The 11230-nt window shown below is 46.2% G+C and overlaps 1 protein-coding gene across 1 annotated transcript; it reads right to left on the bottom strand.

Annotated features, from left to right (window-relative positions):
• Positions 1–5053: 5053 nt before the first annotated feature.
• LOC105085661 (retinol dehydrogenase 12) lies at positions 5054–10946 on the bottom strand. The gene is made up of 6 exons (XM_064494355.1): positions 10702–10946; positions 10290–10529; positions 9898–9987; positions 7589–7777; positions 6990–7096; positions 5054–6858 (listed from the first exon to the last, which is right to left on the bottom strand). The coding sequence occupies exons 1-6, from the start codon at positions 10877–10879 to the stop codon at positions 6670–6672; spliced, it is 993 nt and encodes a 330-aa protein (XP_064350425.1). The 5' UTR covers positions 10880–10946; the 3' UTR covers positions 5054–6669.
• Positions 10947–11230: the final 284 nt, after the last annotated feature.

Below are 11230 nucleotides of genomic sequence, written 5' to 3'. Positions count from 1 at the left end.
TTTTTCTGTTCTGCAGTAGTGATTTCTACTCATCTGTCTTCTAGCCCACTCATCCATTCTTTTGCCTCATTTAATCTATTCTTGGTTCCTTCTAGAGTGTTATTCATTTCAGTGATTTTATTCTTCAGCTCTGGGTGTTCTTTATATTTTCCAACTCTGCTAAGAACTTCCCTCTGTGCATCTGTACTCTTGAGTTCTCTGAGCATCTTGGCCATCATTACTTTAAACTCTTTCTCGCATAAATTGCCTGTCTCCTCATCAGTTATTTCTTCTGGGATTTTATCTTGTGCCTTTGCCTGGGAGATATTCCTCTGCCGCCTCATATTGTCTGTCTTTCTATTTGTATTTTTAGGTAGGTTAGTTACATTTCTTGACCTTGGAAAAGTGGCCCTCTGGGAGACGTCCTATGTGTCCCAGCAGCACACTCCTCTCTTGTCACCCAAGGGCCAGGGTCCAGCCCGTCCCAGTGTAGAGTCTGGCCTGTGTTTGTGGATTCCTTCCACAGGCTTTGGGATTGCTATTTTTTTACTTTTGATATCTGCTCCCTGGTGGATGAGGCTGGACTAGAGGCTTATGCGGGTTCCTGGCGGGAGGAGCTGGGGCCTGCCCACTGCTGGGTGAAGCTTGGTCCTGGACCTCCGGTGGGTAGGGCGCTGTCTAGAGGTGTTTGTGGAATGGGAGGTCTGCTGATGGGTGGGGCTATGTTCCCACCCAGTAAGTTGTTTAGCCTGAGGCCTCTCAGCCCTTAAGCCTACAGGCTGTTGGGTGGGGGTAGGTCTTGGTACCAGTGATCCAATCAAGATGTCAGCCTCCAGGAGAGCTCATGTGGATGCATACTCCCAGAATGTCCATCACCAGCTTTTATGTCCTCAGCATAAGCCACAGCCAACCACCTACCTCCTCAGCAGAACTTCTAAAACCAGCAGGCAGGTCTGACCCAGGTTCCTATGAAATTGTTGGGGGAGAATAGGTTCTTGCCTCGTGCAGGACAGATTTCAAGAGCAAGACATGGTAAAGTGAAAGCAGGTTTATTTAGAGACATACACACACCTTAGGCAGGGTGTGGACACTCTGACTCAGAAGGGAAAACAGCTTAGGAAATACACACTACATAGTCAGAATGTGGGTCATTTCAGAAAGGTGAGAGGGAGAGAAGCCAAGAGGTGTAGGGTGTTTACTTTAAAGTAAAAGCAGATACACACTCCATAGACAGAGTGTGGGCCATCTCAGAAGGATAGAGAGAGAGAGAGAGGGAGGGGGAGAGAGAGAGAGAGCAACCATGAGGTGCAGAGTTTTTAGGTGTTATGGGCTTCATTATTTCATATACTAATGAGCAGGAGGATTATTCCAACTATTCTGGGGGACGGTCAAGGATTTCCAGGAAATGCCCCCTCTGCCCACTTTTTGACCTTTGATGGTCAGCCTGGGAACTGTCACAGCACGTGTGGGTGCACCATGTGGCTTAAGGTCTAGTGGAAGTTGAAACTTCTGCCATCTTTGTTCTAACCAGTTTGTCCTGTCCTCACTTGCTATGTAATTCCTCCAGTGGTTGTGCCCTGTCCCCTTTCCTCCCACTTCAAAATCACTGACTCTGCCCTTGGACCTAGTGGATGCAAGATTCTGTGTATGCTTCCCAAGAGAACGAAGTCTCTGTTTCCCTGAGTCCTGTGGGCTCCTGGGGTTAAGCCCCACTGGCCTTCAAAGCCAGATGTCCCCGGGTCTCCTACTCCTCCCAGTGCCAGACCCCCAGGCTGGGGAGCCTGACATGGGGCTTAGAGCTCTCACTCCTGTGGGAGGGCCTCTGCGACTCAACAAATCTTCAGCTTGTGGGTCGCCCACCCAGCGGTATGGGGCCCAATTATACCACGAGCACGCCCCTCCTGCCATCCTGCTGTGGTTCCCTCTTTATGTTTCCAGTTGAATACACGTGAAATTCTGATGTGACAAAATTTACATTATTAATCAGTGTGGAAAGGACACACTATTCAACAAATAGTGCCAGGACAATTGATTATCCAAATGCAAAAGAAAGAAAGAGAGAAGGAAGGAGAAAGTAAGACAAACATTGGACGCTCCCATTCCTGGCACCACAGAGGACTAAGTATCAGAGAGACCGCCCCTGATGCAGCGCAGCCATAAACGCTGGATGCAACGCTTCTCACACACACACACACACACACACACACCTGTTTATTTGTGTTGTCTGAATGAACTGGTGGGAAAGGAAGGGAAATCCTCAGAAGCGAGAGAAAATATGAAATTATGATTCCCAAGGCACAGGTGACAGCTAGAGCCAGGATTTGTGAAGCCAGCCCCTGGGGGCCTGAAACCAGGGCTTACAAGGCCATAAACAGGGGCAGGAGACAAAATCTGGGGTTGAGCAGAGAAGGTTGGCATGAAAAACTATTCCCCATACACATAAAGTAAAGCCTGGCTTCTCAAAGAGTAACTCCCCCCAGAGAGTGAACTTCAGACAGAAAAAGGGCCCTGCAGAGGGAAACGGTGAGGGTAGAAGCTCACCTCATCCGTAGTTCTGGGTGTAGCAGGGTGGGGGAAGTCCTCACTTATAATTCCAAATAATAAGTTTGTACTCACATAAATTTGGGGGCAGAATGTATACCATGTGAGTGGCCAAAAAATTCCAAGACAAAAATGTCAGTTAAAGTGCTCCAAGTCAGTACAGCACTCCTGGAAACCTGGCCAAAGTAAATGCAAACTCTCTCTGGGGAAAGTAGCTTAATCCTAGGAATCTAATCATTCCTAGAGCTAAACCTCCAAGTACCATGAGGGCACAAAGTCACTAAACACACAAAGAAACAAGCCACCATAAACTATCCAAACCTGCGAAGATGACTGATATTGGAATGTTGTTACAGTACATAAAGTGAATATGTTTCACTAATTTTTAAAAACAGAAAAGGGGATTTAAAGTATAGAAAAGGAACAAGAGAGCAGATTCACCACAAAGTAACTGTTACATTAGTATCTGATTTCTCAACAGCAACGATGAGAGCCAGAGACAAAAAATATTATCTTCAACTGAATAAGAGACGATAACTGTCAACTTTAGCTAGCAAAATGATTCTTAAAAAATGAGGGCAAAATAAAGACATTTTCAAACAAATAAAACTGAAGCAGTTTGCTATTACTAGATGCTGTATTTGTGACCTGTTTCTGGATAAGAAATGATTACAACCTCAGTGGCTTAAAAGAAAACATGTGTTGTCTCACGGTTTCTATGGGTCGGGAGTCTGGGTACAGGTTAGCTGGGTCCTCTGCTCAGGATCTCACCAGGCTGAAATCCAGGTGTCGTTCAGGGCTGCAGTCTCACCTGGGCTCCTAGTCCTCTTCCAAGCTCACCAGTTACTGACATAATTCTGCTCCTTGCAACCGCAGAACTGAAGCCTCAACTGCTAGAGGCCCCGTGGCTGCTCAACAACGGGGCAGTGTGCTTCTTCAAGGTGAACAGGAGACTCTCCGACTTCTGAGGAAGCCTGAACGCTTTTAAAGGGCTCACCTGATTAGGTCCGGTCCACCCGAAATACCCTTCCCTTTGATTAACTCAAAGCCAATTGGTTTCTTGAGTCTTTACCTGGCCAACCTATTTAAAATTTCAACCCCAGCCCCTCATCATGGCACTCCCTCTTTCCTTTCTTGCTTCTTTTGTGTCCACAGCACTCACGCCTATGGAATCTTACAACATATTTGTGTTTATTATGTCTCTCACTCCGCTAGAATGTACGCCGTTGACTTCATGGATACTTGGCTGTTTTATCCATCACTGTAGGACAGTAACATATAGAACAATGTCTTGATCAGCTGACACGCCACAAACACATACATTTATTTATTTATTTATTTATTTACAAGAATTGATGGGTATTTTATTGTGGGTGAAGGGCACAGATTCATCTTCATTTTGTTACAACTGCTGCTTTTTTTAAATTATTGATGTATACTCAATTATAATGGATCAATTTCTAGTATACAGCATAATGTCCCAGTCATGCATATATATACATATATTTGTTTTCATATTCTTTTTCATAAAAGTTATTACAAGATGTTGAATATAGTTCCCTGTGCTATACAGAAGATATTTCTTACCCATTTTTATATATAGTGGTTATCATTTGCAAATCTCAAACTCCCAAATTTATTACTTCCCACCCCTTTCCCCTAAGCTCTGTAACCCTAATATTGTTCACTATGTCTTCGAGTCTGTTTCTGTTATGTAGATGATTTCATTAGTGTCCCCTTTTTTCTTTTTTTTAGATTCCACATATGAGTGATATCGTATGGTATTTTTCTTTCACTTTCTGGCTTACTTCACTTAGAATGATGATCTCCAGGTTCATCCATGTTGCTGCAAATGGCTTATTGATTAAATGGATAAATTAATTAATGACACAAACCTTGGAAATCTTTGAGGAACTCAAACACAGAAACATGTAACTGAAAGAGGTGAAGAAAACTGGTAGACATGAAAAAATGTTCATTCACACACACACACACACACACACACACACACACACACACAGCCAAATGGTTCTGGCTCTCACTACATCAGCAGATACATAACATAATCGCAGGAGTGCACTGCCATCGTGTTCAGGAGTCTCCGCACACTCAGGAGGAGAAGACTGTGGAGAATGTGCACACAAGGGGGTGGGGACCTTGGGAGCCACCTAGAAGTCTGTCTACCACGAATCCCCATCAGAGGAACCTCTAAAGCATATGCTTCAAGACAGTAGGAAAATAATAACAGATAGAAGCTCTGAGACATAAAAAAGGCGAGCGAGCAGAGGAAATATGAAACATATGGGTAAGTCAACGCAAATATCAACTGATAAAAATATCAATTTTCTTATTGAAAATTAAAACCAAAATTATTGAAAATAACAAAATACCTGATTTGTGAAATTAATGAAATAATAAATTAAAATATCGGGTTACAAAAGTATACAAATTCAAAGGGAATGATTAATGTTGAAGAATTCTAAGATCTATGTATCGTTTTAAAGAAAAATAAAGATGTTCATTAACAACACTGTTAAATTAAACATACAGGTTAAAAATTTTAGACTAACCAATAAAGAGCAGAAATAGACTGCATACTTTCAAAACGAGAGCGGGAGGTTTAAAATGGAAAAATTACCACACCGCACCCTAAGAAGCTCCTTCCAACCTTCTCTCCTTCACTCAGGGTCAGCCTTGTCTCACAGTCTGGTGGATCTCCCAGCTTCTCCCAGCTTCTCCCAGCTTCTTCCCCATTTTCCCTCACAGCTATTTCCCCTGTCAAGTTTCTTGTACATATTTAATCCTCAATTAATTGACATTTACTTCTCACATGATATCCCTGGATGAACACAAATCCCAAATTCATTTTACAAAATGAATATATCCGTGACAGCAAAACCAGACAATGGTAATACAAGTAAGGGAAAGGGCAGTAAAGGCCAGTCTCATTTATGAATGTAGTAAAAAGTTCCAAACCAAAACACGAGCATACTAAATTTAGCAATGTATATGAAAGTAATACTCTGACCAAGTTGGTTTAAAAGCAAGTTTGGTTTAATACTAGAAAATCAATTAAGGTCTGGGAAAAGAAACAAGATTCATAATAGTTGAAAGGGAAGAAATAAATCTGTTATCATCACTACATGGTGGGATGTTCTATGTGGAAAAACCAAAAGAATCTACAGATAACTTATTAGAATTAGAGAAATTAATTAAGTTGTTTGATATATGATTAATATACGAATTTTAAAATACCACTTCCAATAGCCTAAAAAGCAGGGAACCTGGAATTATAGTAAGACTTACGCACGATCTTTATGGATAAAATTATTCAAAATTTTATGAAGGTATTAATAAGATTTAAATAGATATAAGTACACCTTGTTCATGTTTAGGGCAACACATTATCATAAAAATATCAATCCTGCCAAGTAGATGTAGCAAAATCCCCAAAGGACTTGTTTGTGTGAAATTTGAAAAGCTGATTCCAAAATTTATGTTGATGAGGGGAGGGTACAGCTCAGTGGCAGACAGCATGCTCAGCATGCACGAGGTCCTAGGTTCAATACCCAGCACCACCATTAAAAAAACAAAAAACTTCTACTGGTGAACAAAGACCCCAGAAAAGAAGTAGTGGGCTCTCACTCTGAGAATTCACCTGCCTTATCACATGACTCAGCATCCAGGAGCAGCTGGTCTGATAGAAAGATGGAACCATTACCCGGGCAGTTACTGTACCAGCTGGGAGACAACACCCTGTGCAGCTGGGGTGCTGTCCTGCAGCCGTGTGGTATATGCCTTGGGCCAGAGGACACTATGTGGTGCTGCCTCCCACAAAGCCAGGAACCCTAATAGACCACCGGAAGGACCTTTACTCCCCCGTCACCAGAACACGGGGCTCGGTAGGTTTGGAGATCCTAGTGCCCAAGAGATGAACACTTCCATCTGAGAAATGGCTATAAAGTAGAAGCTGGAGCTGTCCCCAGGCTAAGCTGAGCTCTCATGCGTGGAGCCAACAGGAAGAGGAAGTGGTCATTACACCCAACAAGGTGACTGATTGTTCCTTGGAACTGACAAGCAGAACGCAAAATCCGAGTGAGGGCTGGGAGTCAGGGGGAAGGCGGCGAGTCAGGGCAGGGGTCACAGAGGTCAGTCCATCTTGTCTAGATTTGTTAGTCGGGCTGAAGTATCCCAGAGGCTTTGGGCCACGTGAGGATCTCGGGCAGCTTTAGGGGCAAGAGTTATCACACCGGAACTGCTAAAATGTTTTCCAGAAATGCCATCTAGCTCCTTTGCCAAGCTCAGGTAGAGCACTGGGACTGCACCCTGTTTGCTGTTCTGCGGAGACACGGGGGTGGGGGAGGAGGAGGAGGATTAAAAGCCAGGCAGGCTGTAGCCTGAAGGGACACACTGAGCAGCAGACCCCCTGCCCCAATCCCTTCAGGCAGAGCCAGCTCCTCCCCACCCACCTTGAAGAAGAAGCTGAGGAGCCAGAAGATGAAACGATATAACCAAGAGAAATTCTTCATGATCTCCGTGTACACAACGCCAGGGTCCACGGAGTTCACAGTCACACCTGAGAGAGGGAGAGACAACCGTAGTGGAAAGCACAGTGAGAGGAGGAAAGGGTTAAACATGGCTCTAGGATGTGCAAAGAGGGGAGGGCCCTACCAGCCCTGCCCAGTGGAGGTGACCAGACACTCGAGGTGGTGCCTGAAGTCAGGGTTCTATAACTCACATGAATGGCGATATCCGAGCCAGGAAGCGGACTCAAGTATTTGAAAGTGCGGGGTGAACTTTGGGGGGAACACGATGGATGGTGTTGCTACTGGAAAATACTGGGAGGAGAGGGAGTTGTGGGTGATGAGAGTTGGAAAAAGGGTTGAAGGGGAGACGTGAAGATAGGGTTGAGAGAAATAGAGGGCGCACAGATGACAAAGGGTGGAGGTTAACAGCTGGCTCGGGGGACACTGGGAATATTTCATGATCAAAACATACTGCGATGAGATGTGAAGGACTGGGAGGAAGCCCTGGGAGTGGAGGAGCAGGGGCTGCCAGAGGCAATTACCTGTCCCTTGAAGTCTCTGGGCAAGCTTCCCAGTGAATGAGGCCAAAAGCAGTTTGCTGCAGTCATAGTTCTGGTTGAAGGTCAAAGGTCTACCAGCCCCTGTCAGGTGCTCCTCGTCAATGTACCCTTTCTCTTGCCTGAAGGAAGACACGTTGACCACTCGGGCTGCCCCCGCCCGTTGTAGGGCCCCTGGGAGGAGAGAGGGCCACACACTCTCAGGGCAAGGCCGGGAGTTCGCGCCCACGCCCGCCCGTCCCCCCCCCGGCCTGCTTCTCCATTAACCCCCCGGGGGAGCGCGGCCCCCCGCGCAGGCGCCCAGGTGAGGCGCGGGGGAGCTGGGTGTGACCGAGGCTGCGTTTCCGTTCCAGCTGCTTTCCTCACGCTTTTCCTCTTGTTGTATTTCAGTGTGTCTTTTGTTTTGTTTGGGGGTTTTGTTTTTTGGTCTTTGTGGGAGTTTTTTGGTTTCTTTGCCTAAAATAAAAGTGGGGTTTTGCCTTGCTCTTCTTCCACCTGCCAGCTGGAGGTAATTGATCCTGGTTCATATTTTTATCTCACTGAGGGCTAAGTGGGGGAAGGAGAGACTGGAAACGCTGTGAAAGCTGTCTTTCACACATTCATAGATTCAGTCACTTGCTTATTCATTGCACGACTATCCATTAGGCCCCTGGACTATGGCAGACACAAACTCCGTGCTAAGGACATATGGGTGCTAAGTTTAGGGGACAAGAACCGTATGCAGAGATACCTGGAAAAGTGGGGCTTTAAAATTTTTTAAACTACCTTCAAAAAAAAAAGGAAAGTATAATTACTCTCAAGAGAACAAGTTAAATTTAAAAAAAAGAAAAAGAAAAAAGAGTACGTAACTGTATTAAAAAAATGTCTGGATTATATAAAGTATGAAAAATACTAGCTGTCACATATGAGTTTGCCTGTTGTTTCAAAATGCTAAAACTGTCTTGAGCCTACATTTAAAGGAAGAATCACAAATGAAAAGTTGAGCAGGAGGTATCTAGCCAAAAGTTGTTGGAGAGAAAATTATTCTTAAAGAGGACAATGAACCCCAAACTTGCAGACACAGTGACAGGGGCTCACGGCCGAGTTGGAGGCTGATCTTCACGCAGCAGCGTCAGTGCAGGAACAGAGACGGGCACAGGGGCGAAGGGAGCCCTGGAAATGGGGGCAGCTGGGGAGGCAGAGGGGTCAGGGCAGAGTCCACAGCACAAGCGGGATCTGTGCTGAGTGCTGGCAGCTGAGCTAAAGCTACTCTGCCTTAAAGGGATGGGAAGGGATATTCCAGATAAAGGGAAACAGATGTGCAAAAGCGCAGCCAGAATTTAAAAAAGAGTGTGGTCCAAGAGATACAGATTGGCTGGCTGGTGACAAGAGTGTAAGTCTGGGAAAGGCAACGGTGAGGCTCTCAGTCTGCAGAGGGACTCGTAAGTGGAGAGAAGCAGCTTAGGTTTTATATTTATAAAGCATAGACTACCTTCAAAGGACCTGAAGCAAGACAGTGGTATGATGAACGGTGATTTAGTGGCAGGAGGGAAGACAGGAGAGAAGACAGTTTAAGGAACTATTATTAAGCAAAGTACACATAGGTTGTTGTAGCATATCACTCTTTTTGGAAAGGGGGAAAAAACTTTTATACTTGCAGATGCATTGAGTTTGACCTTTCTGCACTTTCCCGTTGGGTTACTTTAATTGCCCGCTAAAGGGAACATGAGACCCTGGCAATGGCAGCTGCCCCCCAGGAGGGGGATGGGGAGCTGCTTTTCAAGGAGAAGAGACTTCCTTTTCTTCCTTTTTTTCTTTTTTTTTCTGTATATCCTTCTGTATACTTCAACACTTTCGATTTTGTACTTTGGAAGTGTATTACCTGGCCAAAAATTAATTTGCTTTTTAAGAGGTCATTAGACCATCTAGAAAACACTGTTAGGGAGGATGTGCCTGCCACCCAGCCCCACCTCCCCAGGAAGAACGTCCTTAATCCTAGCAGCCTAGTGACTTCAGAAAGCTTTTGTTGAGATGAGTGACTCCTGGTCAGGCTAGTACTCAGACCTGGGGGACGGGGAGGCGGCCTGTATAGATCTTACACCTTCCTGTTGCTTGTATTTGGGGCTGACTGATTCCATTACCAGCCTCCTAAACCTGGCTGGTGCCAAGTGGGTTCCCCTGCTGTATCCAGCAAAAGTGTACTGGGGCATCGTTCAGCAAGCATCTGGGGACCATGGGAGGCAGTAAGACATGAAAATGCCAGAGGAATGAAGACACAGGGGCAGCACAGACAATAAGCACCCATCCTTCCTTACCTTGGAGCAGATTTGTGAGCAGAAAGGGTCCAGTGTAGTTGGTGGCAAAGGTGACATCAAGGCCCTCTGGGGTACGTGTTGTGGGCAATCCTGGGAGGAGATGAAAACATAGGTGGTGGGTGATGAAATGATAGTCCTGAGGGAGATGATGTCTGGGGAGGATATATGAGGGTTCAGTAGAAAAGCCACAGGAGCATGTATGTGTCAACATCGGGGCAGTGAAGTGTGAAGCTACAACTTAAGGTAGCTTCAGTGTCCAATAGGACAGTGTCCGAATTAAGAGTGTTTCCACAGGATATACAGGTTAGGCTTGGGGCTGCCTGTTTTGGGGTCCCTGAGCCAGAAAGGAGGCTCCTGAAATGTGTTTAGGGGAAGTAAGTCAAGACACACACCGCAGACTGCAGCATTGTTAACCAGTAGGTGTATCTCTGGATGCTCGCGCAGAAGCCACTGAGCAAAGCTCCGGATGGAGGCCATCGAGCTAATGTCCACCTCACCAAGCAGGAGCTGGTTGCTCTTTGAGGCTGCTCGTATCTCGGCCAGGGCTTGCTGCCCACGCTCACGGCTGCGGCAGGCCAGGATCACACGCGCCCCGCGGCGGGCCAGCTCCTGGGACACGCTCTTCCCAATGCCTGTGGGAGGGCAGCTTCAGAGAAGGGTAGTGCAAGGAGTGCAGAGAGGGCAACGGAGCAAGGGGAGAGACAAAGGTGTGACAGTGGGTGCTGATCCTCCTCTCTGCCCTCCCTGTTGGGGCTGTTGGAGGCTGTGGCCCATGTGAGGTGATAGGGCAGGATGAGTACTCACCACTGTTGGCCCCAGTCACCACTGCCGTCTTCCCGGTCAGGTCTGTGGAGCAGTGCTGGAGGTCCCAGAGATAACACTTATGCCAGATACACACACTTAGTCTAAGCAGGAGGACCACCGTGAGGAGGACGGAGCCGGGACCCCAGACTGGGGTGCTGAGTAGAAACCACAGTGACATAGCAGAGAATGGTGGCCTGTCAGTGGAAGCTTTGCCCACAAAGAAGGTGGGGACGGACTAGCCAAAGCTAAATAGGGACTAACCAAGAGGTTGGTGTGGAGCAGACACGAAATTTAAGGAGGCATTCCCTCTTAGATGTGTTGGAACACCTCATTTGAACCTGAGAGTGAGTTCCTCCTTAAATTGTTTTTCCAAGTGACCTGGTTGCCTCACTCCAATGCTGGCCCATGTCAAAGATCAAGAGAGCTGGGACAGCCCTGAGCCCTGCATAGGCTCAGATTTGTCTCCACATATAACTTGGATTTGTGCTCTAAGGTGAACTGACAGAGACCCAGGGACTGGAAATCAAAT

Source organism: Camelus dromedarius, chromosome 15 (assembly GCF_036321535.1).
Source record: "Camelus dromedarius isolate mCamDro1 chromosome 15, mCamDro1.pat, whole genome shotgun sequence".
Taxonomy (NCBI): Eukaryota; Metazoa; Chordata; class Mammalia; order Artiodactyla; family Camelidae; genus Camelus; species Camelus dromedarius.
This window is presented reverse-complemented; position numbering and strand designations above follow the sequence as displayed.